Raw genomic sequence first — 24,570 nt, 5'->3', positions numbered from 1 at the left:
CTCAGGGTCATGAGATCAAGCTCCGAGTCGGGCTCTGTGCTTGGAGCAGAGTTGGCTTGAAATTCTCTCTTTCCTCTCCGTCTGCCCCTCCCCCTGCTCATGCATGCACGTGCTTTCTCTCTCTCTAAATAAGTAAAAGATTTTATTTATTTGTTAGAGAGAGAGAGAGAGAGCACAAGCAGGGAGAGCGGCAGGCAGAGGGAGAAGCAGGCTCCCTGCTGAACAAGGAGCTCAACATGGGACTCAGTGCCAGGACCTTGGGATCATGACCTGAGCTGAAGGCAGACACTTAATTGACTGAGCCACCTAAATAAGTAAATAAGTAAAATCTTAAAAAAAATAATTCTTTACCTTAATCTATCACCCGAATATATTCATTACTTACCTTTTGCCATGGGAGCTGGGTACTTTTGTTAGAGGATTTAGCTTAAATTTTGATTTAATGTCAGAAACCGCCATGGGGCCAATAACTCTGTCTGGAATTCAGAAGATACAAATAGGATCAAATCACAGATTAATTCCTCTATTTTCTTTTGCAACTTTCCTAGCTCAAGACCTAGATTTTGAAGTCCAGGGCCTTGAGGAATGGTAATATGTGCAAATTCAAGTTAGAGGTATGTGCAAAGTTGGAAGGCCATGTGGAAGGATCTCTTCACTGTCCCAAGATCTCTAAGCAAAATGTCTTACCCTTGTTTCCCCCCCAATAGTGTCATTCTAATCATATATAAAAATAAGTGATACCATATGACATAGATAAAGCATCCTGGAAATATGTGCAAAAAGTTATTTAAATAACTTTAAATAAAGACAAAATTTATTTTTTAAATCAGAACATTTCATATTATAATTGACAGAGAATAAAATGTTACAGCATTTCTAAAATATTTACCTAATTGTTTATATCTTGGATACCTGCCTGGTAATAAATATTTTCTAGGATTTCCTTCTGGGAGGTCCATCCCTGCCCTGTCAGTTCTTATGAACCCACCGTATGGGAATCCAAATGTAGGAGCAGAGGTGGGATACAATGCTCTTTCACCACCCTAGACCCTCCTGAATGGACTTTTAACCACTAGAGCCTCCCTGGTCCTGCCTTTCCACTTCAGCAGTTTGGGTATCAGGGCCTACGGACCAGGAGCTGGGTTGGTAGGGCTTCCCCCTTCTATTGGTGGTTTTACCTCTCCAATTGCAATTTTCAAAGTGTAGACTGTATTAAAGAATACTGGGTTGCTGATTTAGGAATGATAGACAAAACTATGAAACCACAAGAAAGTCTTTGAATGTGTAATTACAGTTTGGTCCATTTTCCTAGGTCTTCACCTCAGAGCCTGGAAAGCCAGTTGTTTCTAAACAACTCAATTACACGTGTTCAAAATCTGGAAACCTACCACAGAGCTGGGAACTCCGGAGAGGCTCAATAATTTAGGCACTTGAAAGGGGCTGTGAAATCATCCTCATGGCGCAAAATAATCATTACTTTAAAAAAACTACCTTCAATCTCTCATAGAGATGAGAGATTAAAAAAAAAAAAAAAGGACTCAGCATAGATTCCTACAAAATCCAGATATTTGCCTACTTTTAAGCCATGCTACCTACCACTTCTGGGCTTCAATCAGATCAAGAATCCAATAAAGGGTTTGTTCCATCATACAACTGTGACCTCATTCACTTCTCAGGCTCAGGCCCAGGTGAGAATGACCTACAAGCTCCTTCCAGGTTTAGAGCAACCATGTTTTCAGTGTGGTCTGTTTAGCACCCTTGGGGATGTGTGGGTGTCAATTACAGAGTGAGAACATTTTGACACTGTGGGGATTTCAGGGAAGGGGAAGTTTTTTGTTTTTTTGGGTTTTTTTGTTTTAATTCTGTATTACTATAGTTTCATGTTAAACATTAGTCAGTTGGAAGTTGTTCAAATGAAAAATTTTACCTAAATGCCTTGATTGAATGGTGATTAAGTACCATTTCATTAATTGCTTAAGCCCAGGAAGGACAAAAGTATCCCAAACTCTCATAGGCTTGTAGACTATAGTATTATTGGAAAGAGTGATTTGAAAAGAACAATTACAAAAAGATTATGATTGTTTTAATTAGAAACCTTAATATTCAAGATCTCACATGTCTCATGGCATTATAAATCATCTAGGACAGGAGTTAGGCATGTCTTTAGTCTTCATCATGGCCAAGCACAGATACCTTTGGCACCCAATGTTTAGCTTGAGCCCCCCAAATTATTTCAGGCCTCACTTAGTAGCTGCAGTTCTAGAGGCTTTCTATTCCTGCTCTCAGAGTTTGTTTATTGTGGGCATAATTTGACATTTCCCTAGTCTTTCTGAACTTGGTACATTGCCTCCTATTCCGCTTTGGAATACAAAGGAAAAGAAAGGGATGGTTTAATTTATAAATTAATTAAACAAGTATTTAATAAGGGCCTACTATGTTAGGGCCTACCAAGATTAAAATGGGAATAATGGCAGTTCCTATTGGATGGGATTGTTGAGAAATATATTAATATTATTATTTTAATTATTATTTCAAATTGTGGTAAAAAAAGAAAATTTATGATCTTAACCATTTTAAGCATACAGTTTAGTATTTTTTTTTAAAGATTTTATTTATTTATTTGACAGAGGGAGACACAGCAAGAGAGGGAACACAAACAGGGGGAGTGGGAGAGGGAGAAGCAGGCTTCCTGCTGAGCAGGGAGCCCGATGTGGGGCTCGATCCCAGGATCCTGGGATCATGACCCAAGCCCAAGGCAGATGCTTAACGACTTAGCCACCCAGGTGCCCCGGTTTAGTATTTTTTTTAAGTATTTTTGTTTTTATTGTTATTTATTTGTCAGAGAGAGAGAGAGATCACAAGCAGGGGGAGCGGCAGGCAGAGGGAGAAGCAGGCTCCCTGCTGAGCAGGGAGACTGATGTGGGGCCGATCCTAGGACCCTGGGATCTGAGCAGAATGCAGATGCTTAACGGACTGAGCCACCCATCTAATCCAATCCATTCATTCCATAAATATTTTTTAGTGCCTATTTTGTTCTAGGCCCTGGGATACATCAGGGAATACATCTAGCCAGAAATATTGTTGATTCCATCTTCAAAATATATATGTAATCAAATTACTTTCCACCATCTCCACCTCTACCTGTTGTTCTGGTCTAACTGGTCTCCCTGCTTCTGCTCTTGCCTTATCCACTACCTGCCAATCTATCCTACACATAGAAGCCAGGATAATCCTTTCAAAACTTAAGTCAGATCATGTCATGTCTCTGTTCAAATCGTCCAGTATTTTCCTATCACTCAGGGTAAAAATCCAACCTTTATTTATTTATTTATTTTTGTGAGCAGCAAAGCAAAGTTTATTGAGTGATAGTAAAATCCAACCTTTATAATAGCCTTCAAGGCTTATATGATCTGTTCCTGGCTGCACCTGCATCACCTCCTTATTGGGACATCTTATTGTACAACCCTGGAATTGTGCATTGCATAGACTATGTGACTGAATGTGATGGTCCTGTCACCTAGTTCTATGACCTTATCTCTTCCTACATTGCCCTTGTTCACTCTGTTCTAGCCAGAATGGCCAATTAGCTTTTTCTCAAATACTGCAAGCATGCTCTTGTATAAAGGCATTTACACTTGCTCTTGCCTCAGATTATTTATGGCTCACTCCCTTACCTCTTTATCTTTTTGCTTAAGTGTCCTTTATCAGCAAGGCCTTTCTTGATTACCTTCCCTCACTTGCAGAATTCCCTACACCCCTTTTCCTTGCTTTATTTATTTATTCACTTTTTATATTTACATTTTAGGTAGTTAACACACTGTGCAATATTGGTTTCCGGAGTAGAATTCAGTGATTCATCACCTACATACAATACCCAGTGCTCCTTATAACAAGTGCCCTCCTTCATACCCATCACCCATCTAGCCCATCCCCTAACCTCTTCCCCCCGTCAACCCTCAGGTTGTTCTCTACTGTCAAGAGTCTCAGGGCGCTTGGGTGGCTCAGTCTACTGACCAACACTCTCTTGGTTTCAGCTCGGGTCATGGTCTCGGGGGTGTTAAATCGAGCCCATGTCAGGGTCTGTGCTCCGCACAGAGTCTGCTTGAGATTCTTTCCCCTCCCTCTCCCATCCCCTTTGTTCCTCCCCCTGCTTGCACTCTCTCTCGAAATAAATAAATAAAATCTTAAAAAAAAAGTCTTTTATGGCTTGTTTCCCTCTCTCCTTTTTCCCCCCCTTCCCATATGTTCATCTGTTTTCTGTTTTCTTTCTTAAATTTCACATATGGGTGAAATCGTACGGTATTTGTCTTTCTCTGACTGACTTATTTCACTTAGCATAATACACTCTAGCTCCATCCACGTTGTTACAAATGGCAAGATTTCATTTTTTTGATGGCTGAGTAATATTCCATTGTATATATATACCACATCTTCTTTATCCATTCATCAGTTGATAGACATTTGGGCTCTCTCCAGAATTTGGCTATTGGAGATAATGTGCTATAAACATCGGGGTGCATGTACCCCTTCAAATCACTATGTTTGTATCCTTTGGATAAATACCTAGTAGGGCAATTGCTGGATCATAGGGTAGTTCTAATTTTAACTTTTGAGGAATCTCCATACTGTTCTCCAGAGTGGCTGCACCAGTTTGCATTCCCAGCAGCAATGCAAGAGGGTTCCCCTTTTTCCACATCCTTGCCAACACCATTCTGACAGGTGTGAGGTGGTATCTCATTGTGGTTTTGATTTGTATTTCCCTGATGATGAGTGATGTTGAGCATCTTTTCATGTGTCTGTTAGCCATCTGGATGTCTTCTTTGGAAAAGTACCTTTGCTTTATTTTAATCTCTCTAATCTCTGTCATACTATTATCTTATTCTTTTTGGTGCATATATCTCTTCACTAGAGTGTAAGTGCCATGAGGGTAAGGATTTTTGTCCTAAACATGTAGAATAAGGCTTGGCACATGGTAGACACTAACCGATTGTTTAAATGAATGCATACATGCATCCATTCATCCCTTTAGCAGATACCCTACTATCTGCTAGGAACAGACTCACCTTTAGAATCATGTCCAGTTTTCATCAACTTATGTAGTGGCACCATCCCTTTTGCTTAAAGAGAAGATTAAGAGTCAAAATTATATACATTTACGAAGTTTTGAAAAGTAGAACAGGAGCAAATTATAATTTTCTTTTATTTTTTCCTCCAGTGAGTGGGAAAATGAAGAGAAAATGTCAGTTATATGTGACATACCTCTTTTTTTTTTTTTTTTTTTAGAGTTTTTAGTTAAATTCCAGCTAGGTAACATTCACTGTAATATTAGTTTCAGGTGTACAATATAGTGATTCAACACTTGCATACAACACTGGCGCTCATCACGACAAGTGCATTCTTTCATCCCCAGTTAGCGATATACCTCTTAATTCATGTTGCCTCTTTTGGTGCCTTAATGTGTCAAGCTCCAAAAAATTGTTTTTGAAACAAAAAATAGAGTCAACATTGAAGGCAAAACTATTCACTTATCATCTTTTAGGATGAAAAGAAGTGAAGTGACTTTGAAAACTTGTTGACTGTCAACAAGGAGGACAACCTGCTATCCATTTCATTTTCATTAGTGCTTTGGTTATGAACTGTTGATGAGTTATATGCCTTTTAGTGGTACAGATATTTCTTTCTAGTGAATTCTCCTGTGAAGTGTGTACATACAATATTCATTATAATATTGACTAAAAATCTCTCCGCCTTGCCCTACTCTACCCTATGGCCAGAACAACAACAATGAAACAAGTACTTTAATAGTACTGATTCAATTCTTCCTCTCAAAATGTTGGGTAGTTTGGTTTTCTATGCACAAGGAGATTAACTCAGGAGAAAAGTGCTGGGTATAATGTTCAATTCCCTAAGTTTGGTTTAGTTTGACCAGATAAAGCCAATAATGCTATTTTGATATCAAGAAAGGTCAGTTGCAGGTTATGGAAACACGGAAAAGTTTTGGTAGTACCTTTAGGCTGTGAAGGCTCTACAGGGTAATACATCACGCAGAAGGCAGTACACATAAAGTAGGTATATTTTCCTTATGCAAAGGGAGAGATTAATACTAACATAAAACACATAATTTGTATGATTAAGAAGCACCTATCAAACACCTTTATTCCCTCCCTTGCCTCTCATTCTTCTCTTCTTCTCTATTGCTTGGTTCTTCTTCCTGCCTAGACATTAGTTTGCTAGAGGCATCCTATGCCATTCTAGGATGCTGCGTGTGGCACCACTCTGGTTGGGAATGGGACTTGGAAGATTTCTGTTTCTGACAAGAGGCAGACTTTATTTTTACACAGTAGGCTTTTTTCTAGATGTATTTAGAGTTTCTTTATAGCCCTAATAAGTATGGTTTTAGAAATTCTCATACAGAACCCTACAACCTACAACATTGCAGGCCAGAGTGGAATTTTGAATGTTTACCATCAAATGACATGAAATATTAGCAGGTCTTGAAGTTGTTCATATAAAGTGTCATTTTCATGTTATTATGCTTAGGTAACTGAAATTTACTTTTATTCCTTAGAAAAATAGAAATGGTGAAATGGGGATTGGAGAAAAAAGATAAGCATAAAAAATGCCATTGTCTAAAAAATGAGTATGTCTAGTCATCAAAAGTTGAGAGTGAAAACTTAAATCATAGGTAGGATGTGTTTGAATGTACAAAAAAAGTCAATACAGTATATAGTATTCAGAAATAAAATCTGTTCCCTTAAAACCTGTATCTATAAAGAAAACTTAGTAAGTGGACACTGAGTAGTATTTGGTGAATTTGAGGAGTAGACACTGCTGTTAGAAGTTTCTAAAATTATGAAACATACTTTTCAATGTCTACATTTTCTTTAGTGTACTGTGGACTTCACAGAATAACATATATTTTGGTGGCAGCAAGTGGAATGGGCTTATGCAGTGCAGAAAGCAAGTGGGAGAGCAGGGTAGGCATGTGAACAGTGTACATTTGACAGAGACTGGAAAGAAAAGTGGAAAAGGCAACACTACTAGGAAAACAAGTGGCAGCAGGAGTGAGAGAAAAATAATCTATTAATAGAGACAGGAAGAAGAGAAGAAAAACCTGAAAAAAGAAGAAGGACGGAAAAGTAAGCAGATGGGACTGGGAGGCCGTGCTCTCTCGGCTTTGTAGAAGGGTTTTAACCATCGATTCTGATTTGGGTGGCTCACTTACACGCCTGGGGTTTTACATAGTGTTACATAACTCTTTCTTCTGAGTGGCCCAGATTGGGAGGGTTGTTAGGAGAATAACCTCGATACAGCTGCTTGGGTTAGTGAATCTTCCATTATCTGAAAGCAGGAGACTAGAACCTCTATTAGTCAATTGACAAGCATTTATTGGGCACATACTATCTACTCAAAAACAGGCTTGCTGAGAGCTGGAACTTTGCTTGTCCCTTTTTCATTGCTGAACTTTCTTTTTCACAGTGCTTGGGTACTCAATAAGTGTTTATTGATGAACACTGATCTTATACATGATCACAGAGGATTGCTTCAATATCCCTAAATTCAGCATCACGATTTTAAATGCTGGAGTTAAAAGCTACCAAGCAGACATTTTTGAAAGTTTTCTGGCACCAGTGACAGAAGCAGCAATATATGGGATAGAATGGGACCTATTCAAAGAAATCTTTTTTCTTTTGCAAATAATAAAATATAACAAGACTCATTTGGAAATGTTAAGTGTGGGTGCCCAGAATTTAAATTTATCTTCTCTTATTAAGATTCATTTTGTAGATACTTACATAAAGCACCTTAAATTATTCTTAAATTCTTTTTTTTTTTAAAGATTTTATTTATTTATTTGAGACAGAGAGAATGAGAGAGAGAGAGCACATGAGAGGGGGGAGGGTCAGAGGGAGGAGCAGGCTCCCTGCCAAGCAGGGAGCCCGATGCGGGACTCGATCCCGGGACTCCAGGATCATGACCTGAGCCGAAGGCAGTCGCTTAACCAACTGAGCCACCCAGGCGCCCCTTAAATTCTTTTTGAAACACAATCAGACTTTCAGAGACACATCAATTTAAAAAAAAATCATTCTTGTTGAAAAATGCTGGTGCAGAAAGCAAATCAAAATTATTGGAGAATGAAGTACAGATTAAGGTTGTGGGGGAGGGCAGGAGGGCAGAAGACAAGTTTTAACTTGCCTCTCCTGACCAGTTTCACAGCATCATTTTTTTTTAAATTTTATTTTATTATGTTATGTTAGTCACCATACATCACATCATTAGTTTTTGATGTAGTGTTCCATGATTCATTGTTTGCGTGTAACACCCAGTGCTCCATGCAGTACGTGCCCTCTTTAATACCCATCACCTGGCTAACCCATCTCCCCACCCCCCTCCCCTCTAGAACCCTCAGTTTGTTTCTCAGAGTCCCCAGTCTCTCATGGTTCGTCTCCCTCTCCGATTCCCCCCCTTCATTTTTCCCTTCCTACTATCTTTTTTTTTTTTTTAACATATAATGTATTATTTGTTTTAGAGGTACAGGTCTGGGATTCATCAGTCTTACACAATTCACAGCGCTCACCATAATCACAGCATCATTTTCAAACCTCCCATTCATTCTTTTTAAGTAAGTACAGATGGTGGCATTGGGCAACTTGTTTTAGAAATAAATATGCTAAGAGGCCTGCAAACAGAAAGTACTGAGGTTATGTGTTAAATTTCACAGGCATCCAAAAAAGGAACTTTAGGTCATCAGACATACCTATCGATAGGTAAAATTTTAGTTTTAGTAAGAAAATGGAAAAGTAGTTTGAAAGTGGGACTTTAAAGCTAAATGCACAAAAATTGTGTTTGTATGAGGAAAAAATTAGGGCTGAGAAAAATTATAGATTATCATTGGGTGATAGAATTAAGAATTATTAAAATTTTCCTTTTGCATTCTTTCATTTTTTGAATATAGAAATTTTCTATAATGAATATGTATTACTTTTATAACCAAGAAAACACATGTAAAAATAAACTTATAGCACCAGCTTATCCATTTTTATAAAGTGAATCATGAATTTCCACTTACCTTTAAACTTCTTTAGGCCCTCCATTATTGAATCCACTCTAACCTTCCCATTTCCTGTAAAACATTTGAATCAGACACAGAGGAAGTCACATAAAAACTCATAAAAACTGAGTAATATTCCATTGTATATATATACTATATCTTCTTTATCCATTCATCTGTCAATGGACATCTGGGCTCTTTCCATATTTTGGCTATTGTGGGCATTGCTGCTATAAACATTGGGGTGCAGGTGGTGCCCCTTTGGATCACTATGTTTGTATCCTTTGGGTAAATACCTAGTAGTGCAATTGCTGTGTTGTACAGTAGTTCTATTTTTAATTTTTTCAGGAACCTCCATACTGTTTTCCAGAGTGGGTACCAGCTTGCTTTCCCACCAGCAGTATAAGAGAGTTCCCTTCTCTGCATCCAACATGGATGGAACTAGATAGAGGGTATTATGCTAATCGAAATTAAGTCAGTCAAAGACAGTTATAATATGTGGAATTTAAGAAACAAGACAGAGGATCATAGGGGAAGGGAGGGAAAAAAGGAAATAAGATGAAATCAGAGAGAAAGACAAACCATAAGAGACTCTTAACTCTAGGAAACAAACTGAGGGTTGCTGGAGGGGAGGCGAGTGGGGGGGATGGGGTAACTGGGTGATGGGCATTAAGGAGGACATGTGATATAATGAGCACTGGGTGTTATATGAGCTGATGAATCACTGAACTCTCCCTCTGAAACTAGTAATATACTATATGTTAATTAATTGAATTTAAATAAAAAACTCATAAAAACTGATAAAAGTTGTGAAATTATTAAAATGCCATCGCAGGCTGGAACTTCTCCCATGAGACAGAAGAATTAGAGAAACTGGTTTGCTTGGGAATTGGATTCATTTTTCCCCTCAGGTGAGTATGATGGAAGAAAGGATAAATCTTTAGCAAGACAAATCTCTCTACTTCTTCAATACAATTCCTCTTTTCTGTGTTTCAAGATATGACACTCCAAAGGTTTTATGTGGAGAAGGGATATTACAAGAAGAACCAGGGCTCAAATCTGGCAGCATCTTTTCCAAACTCAGATGACATTAAAACAAACAAAATATATGAAGATACTATGTTGGCCAATTGCTTAGAGTTGGAATAGGTAGAGAAGGACCTGCTCTGTGTTTTCTTCCAACAAGGATTTCTTGAGAACCAACACATTTGAGGTGCTGTATTTATCACTCTTGAGATTACAGAGTATGTTTCTCTGGCTGGAATGATCTTCCCATACTTGTTCAGCTTAGGGTCTTTTTCAGAAAACCCTGGTCTTGGCTAGATGCTCCTTTAGTACCTTCTGCATATACATAGCACCTTTTTTAGGTGATGAAAATGTTCTAGAATGACTGTGGTGATAGTTGCCCATATCTGTGAGAACTAAAAACCATCCAATTATATACTTTAATGGCTAAATTGTTTGGTATGTGAGCTCTATCTCAATAAGGCTGTTAAAAATGTTGATTGAAAAAAAGAAATAGAATGAGTTTTATAGCACGATACCATTTAAGGAAATTAAATACCACATACATTGAATTTTTAAAGGGATACACACATATCTAAAATAAACATGAGGAAGGTGGATTGGAAGAGCATACATTAGATATAATAGAGAATGTACCTATGATGGGGGGAAGGAAATAGGAACAGAAGTAGGAGGTAAAGGAGAAAATAATAAAACAAAACACAAGGGGTCCTTGCATGGATCAATGATGATAGTGTGCCATAACTGAGGAGTTTGATTAGCTCAACTGTATGCATCTGGTGTTTAAGGAAAAGTCCACTCTTCCTCCACAAAAAAAGCTTAAGGTGCCGGTGGGACAAAAAGGAAGAAATATTCAGCAGGCAGCTGTAAACACAGTGGTGACAAAGAATAATCCAGAGAACAAAGGCTTTCAAACATTGTGGTCTCAGGACTTCTTTACATTCTTAACAATTTTTGAGGACCTCGAAGAGGTTTATGTGAGTTACAGCTATTATGTGGGTTTAATTACCATATTAGATATTAAAACTGAGAAATTTAAAAAATATTTTAAGATAGCAATAATAAATCCAGTACATATTAACATACTTTTTAGTGAAAAATATATATCAATTGAAAAATGAAAAAATTAAGGCATTAAAATTTAGTGGGAAAGGTAGTGTTACTGATTGAACATTTGTGTCCCCCCAGATTCATATATTAAAATTCTGTCTCCAATATGGTGGTATGAGAAGGCAGGGTTTTGGGCAGGTGATTAGGATAGGATGAGATCCTGAAGTCAGACCCTCATGAATGGGATTAGTGCCCCTACGGGTCAGGAGAGAGCCTGCAGCTTTGTGCTCTCCGCCATGTGAGGATACCACGAGAAGGTGACAATCTGTAGCCCAGAAGAGGGTTCTCACCAGAACTCAACCTTGCTGGCTCCCTGATCTCAGGATTTCTGGCCCCAGAACTGTGAGAAATAAATTTCTATTGTTTATAAGCCACACAGTGTATGGTATTCTTGTTATAGCAGCTTAAGCTAAAATAGCATTGTTTTACATTTTTGCAAATCTCTTTAATGTCTGGCTTAATAGAAGACAGCTGGGATTCTCAGTCTGTTTCTGCATTTAGTTTGCTGTGATATGTTTTCTTGGTTGGAGAAAATCTGGCCTTATAGAGTTATGTAGTCAGAAAAGAAATATTTTATTATTTTATTTATTATTATTATTTTTTTTATTTTGAGAGAGAGAGAGTGTATGAGGTGGGTGGAGGGGCAGAGGGAGAGAGAGAGAATCTCAAGCAGACTCCACACCTAGTGGATCCTGAGATCATGACCTGAAATGGCCAAAATCATGAGTCTGATGCTCAACTGACTGAGTCACCCAGTCACCCAGAAAAGAAATATTTTAATAGGTTTTTCAGATATATCATGTGTGGATATGTCATGTAGCTTATTAGAAAAGCTATTGTACACTTGTGAGTGAATGAGAATGATAAAGGTAAATACTGTCTTAGTGTTATTTTAAAAATAGTTTCAATCTCATGGACCTTCCAAAAGAGTGGGTTGCCCCTAGATGTTGATTTGAGAACTGCTACCATAGAGAGTTGATAATGAAGCAACAATCAAGGACTGATATAATCAAGGGAGGGAAGGAATTAAAACTGAGAAGACTGAGAAATAAACCCTCGTTTGTTCCCATGTTCAGAAGCTAGAATAAGTGAGGCTGGCAAAGTAAATTATTCATGATTTCAGATTCTGAGGGTTATTTCAGTAGAGTTGCAGGCTATGTGACTGGGGAAGCCAATTGTAAGGATTCAAAGAGAATGTGAAGCGAGGAAGCAGAAGTGGCTCCTATAGACAATAAAAAAGCAGACTGAGAAAGGAATGAGGGATGAATGATCATAATTATGAGGTAGAAGAACCAGCTGAAGGTTAGTTTTTAAAAGGAGTGGGGGACTACGTGCCTCTTCATAGGCAGAGTAGAGAGAAAGAGATGAAATTGAAAGTGTTGGGAAGGAATTATGGAAGAAATGATTTTTTATAAAAATATTGAATCATATATTGTACACCTGAAATATAATATAATGTTATATGTCAATTATATCTCAATTTAAAAAATAATTTTTGACAAAGTGGGAGATGATCAGGTCAAGAGCAATGGATTGGAGGTGTTGAAAGGAGACTTTTCTCCATTGGAGAGAGGAGAGGAAGAAAGTCTAGGTGAACAAGAAGAAACAGTAAACTGGAGAGAACAGAAAGTGATGTTTGCAATTAATAGGTTCAAATTTATTGCTTTAAAACTGGGATTTGAGAAACATATTGGTTCAGTGCTTTACTTCCTACTTCCAGTTAGGCTTAGCAGAGAAAACCAAGTCTGTACTCTCTGCTTCATTCTTATATTCCTCGTACCTAGTATAGTGCCTGCACATATTCAGTGATCAATAAATATTTGTTGGCTGAATAAATCAATATACAATCTTAAACATTCAAGGTCAGAGGAGCACAGCAACATCACTGAAGCACTATGGTAAGAAATGCTACTCCCCAAATGCTCCCAGATCACTTTTTAAAAAAATCAGAACCACAAAGAAAGTAGTAGAAATAAAAAAAGACTAAAGTAACTATAGAACAGAAGAGTCAGCAGATAAGTCATGTAGCCAGATTCAATAAACAATAATAAAAATCTCAACAAGCAAACAAAAGAGCAAGCATAAATGAAATAAGTTAACCCTTAATGCCCCTGCTTCCTCTTGTGTATTTCTCTCTCATTTTTATTTTTTAATTTCAATTACCCTAATATTTTTCCTTCTTATTTTTGGGCTAGAATCCTGCTCTCAGGCACAAATTAACATATTGTTTGTACTTGTGACTTAAGAAATGAAAGCAGTCATTAGGCATCTGCTTTTGGCTCAGGTCATGATCCCAGGGTCCTGGGATCAAGCCCCGCATCGGGCTCCCCGCTCCATGGGAAGCCTGCTTCTTTCTCTCCCACTCCCCCTGCTTGTGTTCCCTCTTATCACTGTGTCTCTCTGTCAAATAAATAAATAAAATCTTAAAAAAAAGAAATGAAAGGCTGGGCACAATCTTAATGTATCATTTCTTCATCTTTTAGGACCTTTATAGGCAAAGTGTGGTCCATAGACCAGTAGCACTGGCATCATGTAGAATTTTTCAGGCTCCAACCCAGACCCAAATAACAATTTCCATTTTAATAAATGCCCAGGTGATTCATATGCATGTTCAAGTCTGAGAAGCATTGTTGTAGGTGATAAAAAGACAAGGATCAGGTGCCTGGGTGGCTCAGTCAGTTAAGCGTCTGCCTTTGGCTCAGGTCATGACCCTGGAGTCCAAGATCGAGCCCTGCATTGGGCTCCCCGCTCAGTGGGGAGTCTGCTTCTCCCTCTGACCCTCCCCCCCCTCATGCTTTCTCTCTCTCAAATAAATAAATAAAATCTTAAAAAAAAGGCAAGGATCATTTCTGAGGATCTTATATACAGGATAACAAGACACACTTCTGGGAAGACAAGAGAATTTTTAAAAACCTCACCATTAACAGTCAAATGAGACATCAGCTCCTTCATGTCTTCTTCTGTGAGCTCGATCCCCTCATTTGCTAGAAATTTGTCTAAGTCCTGGATATCAATCACCTCTCCTTAGAAAAATTAAGAAATAAATTGTAGAAATATTATAGAACTATCTATAAAGGATGAAAAATGTTATCTGTACTTATATATATGATTGCTCACATATGCTCAGGATTCACAGGAGGGTCAGAAAACAGTCTTGTGTTGGGGTGCCTAGTGGCACAGTTGGTTAAGCATCCAACTCTTGGTTTTGCCTCAGGTCCTGATCTCAGGGTCCTGAGATAGAGCCCCGTTTCAGGCAGGCTCCGTGCTCAGTGCAGGGTCTGCACCCGGAGCCTGCTTGAGATTCTCTCTTCTCTCCCTGCCCCTCCTGCTTGAGCTCTCTCTCTCTAAAATGAATGAATAAGTCAAGCAGAGAAAGTCAATTATCATATGGTTTCACTTACTTGTGGAACATAAGGAATAGCATGGAGGACATTAGGAGAAGGAAGGGAAAAATGAAGGGGGGGAAATCGGAGGGAGAGATGAACCATGAGAGACTATGGACTCTGAGAAACAAACTGAGGGTTTTAGAGGGGAGGGGGGGTGGGGGATAAGTTAGCCCAGTGATGGGTATTAAGGACGGCACGTACTGCATGGAGCACTGGGTGTTATACGAAGACAATGAATTGTGGATCACCACATCAAGAACTAATGATGTATTGTTTGGTGACTAACATAACATAATAAAATAAAATTAAAATAAATAAATAAATAAAATGAATGAATAAATTAAGAAAAGAAAAAAAGTTCTGTGTCTTTAATTCTGGTGGCTACAAAAAAGAAAGTACACCATGGGTTAGGAATTGACTGGTGACTTACTGCAAAATCCATAGTAAATCAAGCTGCATACAGGGATTTGGTTTTATTTTTACTTTTCCTCCTACTCTACTTGAAAATTCAGTGTTTTTCTATAGACCAGCTTTTAAGATTTTATTTTTACTTAAAAATATTTGCTTGGAGTTTGCTTCTCTGATCATTATGCATTCCAAGATTTTTATTCATCTCAACACAGAAGTAATTTTTTCTCATTCATCATAAAAACAATGCAACAACATTAAAGATTAATAAAGGGGAGGGGCGCCTGGGTGGCTCAGTTGGTTGGGCGACTGCCTTCGGCTCAGGTCGTGATCCTGGAGTCCCGGGATCGAGTCCCGCGTCGGGCTCCCTGCTCGGCGGGGAGTCTGCTTCTCCCTCTGACCCTCCCCCCTCTCATGCCCTCTGTCTCTCATCCTCTCTCTCTCAAATAAATAAATAAAATCTTTAAAAAAAATAAATAAAAAGATTAATAAAGGGGAAAAATATAATTCCACTATCCTACCACAAAAACCATTGGAGTTTTTCATATTCCATTTCTGGCCTTTGACAATAAGGCTATACTTTCATTGTGTGGAAATCTAATATACACACAATTCTGTATTTTGCTTTTCTGACCTAATATTACATCATTAACATATTTCCAAACTGCCACATAATCTTGACAGTTAACGTTTCAACACATGAGATCCCACCAGCCTAGCAGGCCATGGTGTATGTAGTAATTCCCATACTGTTAGATGTTAGGATGTTTCAAATTTCTCTGAAAGGCTTTAGGCAGAGATTTTTTTTCTTTTATTCAGCTTAATTATTTCCAGAGGATAAATTCCTGGGAGTAGGGTTCGTGGGGGAAAAGGAATAGTTCTTTGGCCCTTCATACCTAGTACTATGTTGAAAAACTCTTTTGGGGAAAATTTCAGAGAATGTCATGGGCATTGATATATAAACACACATTAATTATTGTTTACCCAAGTTCAGAAGCATCCATAAAACAGAACACATATGAAAGAATTTAAACACATATGAAGGGGAAATATTTTTCTCCACCAATTGCAAAATACTCAGATGTTATGTATAATATCATTTCATCATAGCTTGCGACTTACCCTTGATGCAACTGACAGTATCCATCAAATCATTCAGACCAACTGTTCTATCATCTGTAAGGCAAGGGAAATAAACTTCAGAATCAGATAAGCTGATATTACTGAGACCCTGAAACTATGAAGACCAGAAGAATTCAGCAATTTTCCCCCAAAATTTCCTTAGAATTTTACAGACTTATCCTCAGAGATAATAGTGCTATCTTAGAAATGAAGAAAGTTTTCGATCTATAATGAATCATTCTTTTTTTTTTTTTTAAAGATTTTATTTATTTATTTGACAGAGAGAGACACAGCGAGAGAGGGAACACAAGCAGGGGGAGTGGGAGAGGGAGAAGCAGGCTCCCCGCAGAGCAGGGAGCCTGATGCGGGACTCGATCCCAGGACCCTGGGATCATGACCTGAGCTGAAGGCAGTCGCTTAACCAACTGAGCCACCCAGGCGCCCTATAATGAATCATTCTTGTATCTCCCTTTTTCCTTTGCTTTAGAGACCACCAGAGTAACATTAAATTAAGAAGTGATTCATTCTACAGGTAAGTATAGGGAGAGAGGACAAATGAACCTGACCCTGAGTATTTTTTTTTTACGTAGTCAGTTAATCAACAAATATTTAGGGGGTAGCTTCTATGTGCCAGGCACTTTGCTAGGCTTTGGGGATACAAAAGTAAACCAGCTTGCAGAGTTCTTGCTGTCGAGGAGTGTACATCTAGCAGAGGGAAACAGACAACATGTAAACAAAACAAAAAGGATCATTTGAGGTACTGTTAAGAAGTTATCAAAATAAAATAGGGTTATATAATAAACAGTAATGGTAGGCTGCGTTAGACAGGGAAATCAGGGAAGGCCTCTCTGAGGAGGGTCTATTTGGGTTGAGGCCTGAATGATGAGAAGAGGATGGTCATGTAAAGAACTAGGGGAGGAACATTCCAACTAGAAAAACAGTACGTGTGACAGCCTTAAGATGGGGATGAATTTGAGCTATTTACCTGGGCTGTCTAAGCTTCCTCACATAGTATCAGTTGCTGCTTTTTGTTATGATTGAGGGGCAGAGAAAAGGCTGGTGTGACACGGGCCAGATCATGAAGGGCACTGTTGGCTCCTGACGATAAAGTTGGGATTTAGGTCTGGTTGCAACAGAATGTCACTGGAGGCCATGAAGAAGGGGAGTAATTTAACCTGATTTCAGCTTTCAAAAGATCACTCTGGCTGATGTGTGCAGGATGGGGAAACCGGGGGAATGGGGACTAGATAGGACTAGACAGGAGACGGTTTCAGTGGCCAGGAAAGAGATATTGGTGTCTTAGGCTATGGCTGCAGCAGTAGAGGCAGTGATAAATGGATTTAGGACATATTATTCAGGTAGAGCCTAGACTTAAATGTGGGATATAAGGGAAAGGAGAAATCAAGGGAGAAAACTATTCATCTTCCTTCACCCCCCACCTTCTCACTCAGCAGGGTAGAAGGGATGCCATTACTGAGATGGGGAAGGCTTAAGGCTTTTTAAGGGAATTAATTACTATTCCATTAAATTCGTGATTCCTTTTGGACATCTAAGTGGAGATATCAAATAGATAGTTTGAGATACCATTCCTGACTTAGGGACATTGAGCTGGAGATATATATTTGCTTTTATCAGCTTAAAGAAGGTATCTGACCCAATGAGACTGGATGCAATCTCCTAGGAAGAAGATGTAGATAAAAAAGACAGCCAAGAGTCTAGTCCTGGACACTTCATTATTTAGAAATCTTGCAGAGGAAAAAGTCAGAAACTGAAAAGGAAACTAAGAAGCTCTCAGTGAGGAAAGAAGAAAACCTGAACAGACCTATAACCACTAAGGAAATTGAAGCAGTCATCAAAAATCTCCCAAAAACAAAAGCCCAGGGCCAGATGGCTTCCCAGGGGAATTCTACCAAACATTTAAAGAAGAATTAATACATATTCTTCTGAAACTGTTCCAAAAAATAGAAATGGAAGGAAAACTTCCAAACTCGTTTTATGAGGCCACCATTACCTTGATCCCCAAACCTGACAAAGACCCCATCAAAAAGGAGAACTACAGACCAATATCCTTGATGAACATGGATGCAAAAATTCTCACGAAAATACTAGCCAATAGGATCCAACAATACATTAAAAGGATTATTCACGATGAGCAAGTGGGATTTATCCCTGGGCTGCAAGGTTGGTTCAACATCCACAAATCAATCAATGTGATACAATACACGAATAAAAGAAAGAACAAGAACTATATGATCCTCTCAATAGATGCAGAAAAAGCATTTGACAAAGTACAGCATCCTCTCTTGATCAAAACTCTTCAGAGTATAGGGATAGAGGGTACATACCTCAATATCATAAAGCCATCTATGAAAAACCCACAGCAAATATCCTTCTCAATGGGGAAAAACTGAGAGCTTTCCCCCTAAGGTCAGGAACATGGCAGGTATGTCCACTATCACCACTGCTATTCAACATAGTATTAGAAGTCCTAGCCACAGCAACCAGACAACAAAAAGAAATAAAAGGCATCCAAACCAGCAAAGAAGAAGTCAAACTGTCACTCTTTGCAGATGATATGATACTTAATGTGGAAAACCCAAAAGACTCCACCCCAAAACTGCTAGAACTCCTACAGGAATTCAGTAAAGTGGCAGGATATAAAATCAATGCACAGAAATCAGTGGCATTCCTATACACCAACAACAAGACAGAAGAAAGAGAAATTAAGGAGTCGATCCCATTTACAATTGCACCCAAAACCATAAGCTACGTAGGAATAAATCTAACCAAAGAGGCAAAAAATCTGTACTCAGAAAACTATAAAATACTCATGAAAGAAATTGAGGAAGACACAAAGAAATGGAAAAATGTTCCATGCTCATGGATTGGAAGAACAAATATTGTGAAGATGTAAATGCTACCTAGAGCAATCTACACATTCAATGCAATCCCCATAAAAATACCATCCACTTTTTTCAAAGAAATGGAACAAATAATCCTAAGATTTGTATGGAACCAGAAAAGACCCCGAATAGCCAGAGGAATGTTGAAAAGAAAAGCAAAGCTGGCGGCATCACAATTCCTGACTTCAAGCTCTATTACAAAGCTGTCATCATCAAGACAGTATGGTACTGGCACAAAAACAGACATATAGATCAATGGAACAGAATAGAGAGCCCAGAAATGGACCCTCAACTTTATGGTCAACTAATCTTTGACAAAGCAGGAAAGACTGTCCAATGGAAAAAAGAGTCTCTTCAACAAATGCTGTTGGGAAAATTGGACAGCCACATGCAGAAGAACGAAACTGGACCATTTCCTTACACCACACACAAAAATAGACTCCAAATGGTTGAAAGACCTCAATGTGAGACAGGAGTCCATCAAAATCCTAAAGGAGAACACAGGCAGCAACCTCTTGGACCTCAGCCGCTGCAACTTCTTCCTAGAAACATCGCCAAAGGCAAGGGAAGCAAGGGCAAAAAAGAACTATTGGGACTTCATCAAGATAAAGAGCTTTTGCACAGCAAAAGAAACAGTCCACAAAACCAAAAGACAACCGACAGAATGGGAGAAGATATTTGCAAATGACATATCAGATATAGGGCTAGTATCCAAAATCTATAAAGAACTTATCAAACTCAACACCCAAAGAACAAATCATCCAATCAAGAAATGGATAGAAGACATGAACAGACATTTTTCCAAAGAAGACATCCAAATGGCCAACAGACACATGAAAAAGTGCTCAACATCGCTTGGCATCAGGGAAATCCAAATCAAAACCTCAATGAGATACCACCTCACACCAGTCAGAATGGCTAAAAATAACAAGTCAGGAAATGACAGATGTTGGCAGGGATGCGGGGAAAGGGGAACCCTCCTACACTGTTGGTGGGAATGCAAGCTGGTGCAGCCACTCTGGAAAACAGATGGAGGTTCCTCCCAAAAGTTGAAAATAGAACTACCATACGATCCAGCAATTGCACTACTGGGTATTTACCCCAAAGAGACAAACGTAGGGATCTGAAGGGGTACGTGCACCCCAATGTTTATAGCAGCAATGTCCACAATAGCCAAATGGTGGAAAGAGCCAAGATGTCCATTGACAGATGAATGGATAAAGAAGATGTGGTGTACCTCTGAAACAAATAATACATTATATGTTTAAAAAAAAAAGAAGATAGCAGGAGGGGAAGAATGAAGGGGGGGAAATCGGAGGGGGAGTCGAACCATGAGAGACTATGGACTCTGAAAAACAAACTGAGGGTTCTAGAGAGGAGGGGGGTGGGGGGATGTGTTAGCCTGGTGATGGGTATTGGGGAGGGCACGTTCTGCATGGAGCACTGGGTGTTGTGCGCAAGCAATGGATCATGGAGCACTGCATCAAAAACTAATGATGTGATGTGTGGTGATTAACATAACATAAAAAAAAAAGAGTGAATGGGAGTGAAGAAGTAGAGACAAAAAGTAACCACAAGTTTAGGGTTTTTTTTCTGACGTATACTTGACACACAATGTTACATTAGTTTCAGGTGTACAACATAGTGATTTGACAAGTTTATAATTATGCTGTGTTCACCACAAGTGTGGCTAAGTAATGACAATGTTTTGAGAGGTTCTGCTGGGAAGAGGGACTAAGAGGTGGAGTGGTAGCAGCAGGGGATGAGGGGAAGACGAATGCATTATCTGCAAGTCAGTGGCATCTCTAGAGAGATACAGTAGAGAGGGAGAAAGTGATGGCACAGGAGAGAAAGGCGGGAAACTGCAGGAGTTCAGTCTTTGAGAAAGCAGGTGGAGGGGTGCCTGGGTGGCTCAGTTGTTAAGCGTCTGCCTTCGGCTCAGGTCACGATCCTGGGGTCCTGGGATCGAGCCCCGTGTCGGGCTCCCTGCTTGGCGGGGAGCCTGCTTCTCCCTCTGCCACTCCCCCTGCTTGTGTTCCCTCTCTCGCTGTGTCTATCTCTTCAAATAAATAAAATCTTTAAAAAAAAAAAAAAAAAGAGAAAGCAGGTGGGAAAGAGATCCAGGGCACAAGTGGAAGGGCCAGCCCACCATGGGAGCTGAGATTGCCGTGTGGCTGGTGAGGAGCTAGAGCTGGAATTCTGCACTCTGTTCTGCTACAGCATCTGCTCAGTAGCACCAATTCATCCCATTCAGTTGCTGAATGGAAGAATGTCAGAGCAATGTGGACAGTGTTCATTCACACACATTTTTTCTTAAGTGAAAGAATTAGAATTAAGAATGTCAGAAGGAAAAGAAAAATTCTGAGTTGGCTATGGCAGGGGCCTTTTCAGTTCTATTTTAATACAATTTTTAAAAATAAGTGCCTGTAATATAGGAAGGGGACCCAGGCTCACTGGCTCAGGGTTCTACTTCCATCTACATTATTTCAGAGCTGCAAGCTAGCTTTTCGACTCTTTCCTTGTGGGTGTGTGTGTATCTTTTTTTAATAGTCTCCAGCTACTCTGAGCTATCTACCTGGGCTGTCTAAGCTTCCTCACATGGTATCAATTGCTGTTTTTGTTAGTGTTCTGGTTACAAAGTGGTATACATTTTGAATGGGCTTCTCCAATTTTCCCCATAAGCTCACTTTAGTGGGCAATTTTAATTTTACAGAAAGGGAGGGTTTTCAGGCATTCTTACATTGTGCTATGGCAGAGATGTTTGCATAGTAAATAAACTGGAAGGATAAAGGTCAGAGAGTGGGTAGATGAAATAGAGATTTTGGGGGTGATGAAGTATTAAGTGAGGACAAGGTCTAGGTCCTCAATATCAGGCGTTAATTAGGATTTAATCAGGATTTCTTAACCTGTGGTCTATGGACCCTCTAATGATAGAATTCAGGGAATCCTTGAGTTTGAATGGGGAAAAAATATAGTTGACCCTTGAATGACATGGGTTTGAACTATAGGGGGCCACTTTTACATGGACTTTTTTGATAAATACAGTACAGTTCTGTAAATATATTTTTTCTTCCTTATGATTTTCTTTTTTTTTTTTTTTTAAAGATTTTATTTATTTATTTGACAGAGAGAGACAAAGCAAGAGAGGGAACACAAGCAGGGGGAGTGGGAGAGGGAGAAACAGGCTTCCCATGGAGCAGGGAGCCCGATGAGGGGCTCGATCCCAGGACCCCGGGATCATGACCTGAGCCGAAGGCAGACGCTTAATGACAGCCACCCAGGCGCCCCTCTTCCTTATGATTTTCTTAATAACATCTTATTTTCTCTAGCTTACTTTATTGTAAGAATATAGTAGCGTTCCATGATTCATGGTTTTCGTATAACAGCCAGTGGTCCATGCAATATGTGCCCTCCTTAATACCCGTCACTGGGCTAACCCAACCCCCCCCAAAACCCTCAGTTTGTTTCTCGGAGTCTATAGTCTCTCATGGTTCGTCTCCCCCTTGTACTGTATGGTGACTAACATAACATAATAAAATAAAATTAAATTAAAAAAAAGAATATAGTATATAATACATATAACATATATGTGTTGATTGACTTATGCTACTGTTAAGGCATTCAGTCAACAGTAGGCTATTAGTAATTAAGTTTTTGGGGAGTCAAAAGTTATATGCAGGGTGCCTGGGTGGCTCAGTTGGTCAAACATCTGCCTTCACCTCAGGTCATGGTCCCAGGGTCCTGGGATTGAGCCCCACATCGGGCTCCCTGTTCAGCAGGGAGTCTGCTTCTCCCTCTTCCCCTCCCCCCTGCTCGTGATCTCTCTCTCTCAAATAAATAAATAAAATCTTAAAAAAAATAATTACATGCAGATTTCCAACTGCACAGTGGGCTGGTGCCCCTAACTCCCACATTGTCCAAGGGGCAACTGTATATCTTTATTTTCACTAACAACTAACTTAAATTTAGCATTTTCTTCAATTATTATTAGTGTAGTAGTAGCAAAACCTATGACTTTGTTAGTAATACAAATCACTGACACTTTCATATTATATGGTAGTTGTTGCGAATGTGTTGAAAAGTTGTTTAGGCTCATCACTACTTTAAAATTCTAATAATTATTAGATCTACTACTAGAACTTGTTAAATGTGTTAAGTGTTAATAATTGATATCTTTAATGTTTTGATACATTCTATTTTAATATAATTAATTCCTTTGTAATCTTACGTATTTTGTTTTATGCATTTAAAAATATTATACTCAGAAGTGATCCATTCATCATACCGTCAAAGGGGTCTATTGCACAGTAAAGTCAAAAGCCCTAATCTATATGGAAGATATTGAAGTTGCCAAGAATAAGAACAGCAGTATTGGAGGAGGCAGCCAGTGAGCCCAGTGATTTCTTGTAAAATGCTCTAGTTGCATCTTACCTATTTATTTATATAAAGGTCATAATTAGTAAACAAATATTTATTCTATTAGGACTTATATTTTTATAACTGCCAAAACTAATTTATAGGTCACAGAATTTCTGTTTCTTCTTCCTTTTGTTCTTCTTCAACATCTTCTCCATCTTCTCCATCATCTTCACCACTACCACCATCATCATGACAAACATTTACTGAGTATTCTAGACACTGCCTTAAGTACTTAACATGTATTATCTATATTGATTTCAGAGCAAGAAGTGACCATAGAGAATCATTTAGTTCAGCTTCCCATTTAACATACGAAGACACTAACATTTGGTAGGGTTAAATTATTTGCCAGCAATTTAGTGGCAGAACAAAGACAAGGCCTCAGTACAAAGAAATGCTAATACAATAGATGAGGCATGTAGCCTGGATTCACCAGGGAAAAGGGAATTTTTTTCCCCCATTGATAATGCCAAATGACTTTTCCAAGAAGATATATAGCAGTGGTAACTCTCACCTGAAATATGTCAGGGAGTCCCTTTCCTCATACCCTCACCAGAAGTAGACGTTATCAGTCTTGCTAATTTTTCCTGTCCAATGAGTGAAAATAATACTGTATATTTTGTTTTATTTATATTTTCATGATTATTGATGAGGTTAGACATCTTTTCACATGTTACTGGGCATTTACGTTCCTCTTTCATGAATTATCTATTTGTATATTTGCCTATTTTTCTACTCTCAGTATGTTTTTTTTTTTATCAATGTGTGAAGGCTTTTTCTACTTTGGGGTACTAGCTCTTTGCCTTACAACCATTTTCTCCTAATTCATCATTTGATTTCTGACTTTGTTAATTTTTCTCTTAAATGTTCCCTTATGAACAAGTTCCTTTATACATGAGGTAAAAAAAATGTCACTTTTCTTTCAGCGACTTATATGTGTGGCATTCCCAGGCATGGCTGAGTTTTGCAAGTAGTATCCCTAACAGATATTTTAAAAAGCATTTTTGGAGATAGTATTTCCTAATAAGTCAGGATTAAGTTTTTCTATTTACATTTACTTCATTAAATACTACAAAGGCAGGCTACTTTCAGCAGTCCTGATAGAAGTGTTCACTATTTCTTTGAAGAGCAAAATGATGCCCGT

At 38.7% G+C, this 24,570-nt stretch overlaps 1 protein-coding gene across 1 annotated transcript in view; it reads right to left on the bottom strand.

The window, feature by feature from the left end:
• EFCAB3 (EF-hand calcium binding domain 3) overlaps positions 1-24,570 on the bottom strand; it is a 107,861-nt gene that overhangs the window by 23,911 nt on the left and 59,380 nt on the right. The window contains exons 26-30 of the mRNA XM_064583060.1: positions 16,105-16,158; positions 14,107-14,211; positions 9,071-9,124; positions 5,064-5,117; positions 386-476 (exon numbers count right to left, since the gene is read on the bottom strand). Coding sequence (XP_064439130.1) covers positions 386-476; positions 5,064-5,117; positions 9,071-9,124; positions 14,107-14,211; positions 16,105-16,158 — 358 coding nt within the window. The remainder of the gene's footprint in view (positions 1-385; positions 477-5,063; positions 5,118-9,070; positions 9,125-14,106; positions 14,212-16,104; positions 16,159-24,570) is intronic.

Source organism: Mirounga angustirostris, unplaced genomic scaffold (assembly GCF_029215605.1).
Source record: "Mirounga angustirostris isolate CCGP_5_RB_7025 unplaced genomic scaffold, mMirAng1.0.hap1 SCAF_17, whole genome shotgun sequence".
Lineage (NCBI taxonomy): Eukaryota > Metazoa > Chordata > Mammalia > Carnivora > Phocidae > Mirounga > Mirounga angustirostris.
The sequence above is the reverse complement of the archived record's forward strand: the minus strand, read 5'-3'. Positions and strand labels throughout refer to the sequence as shown.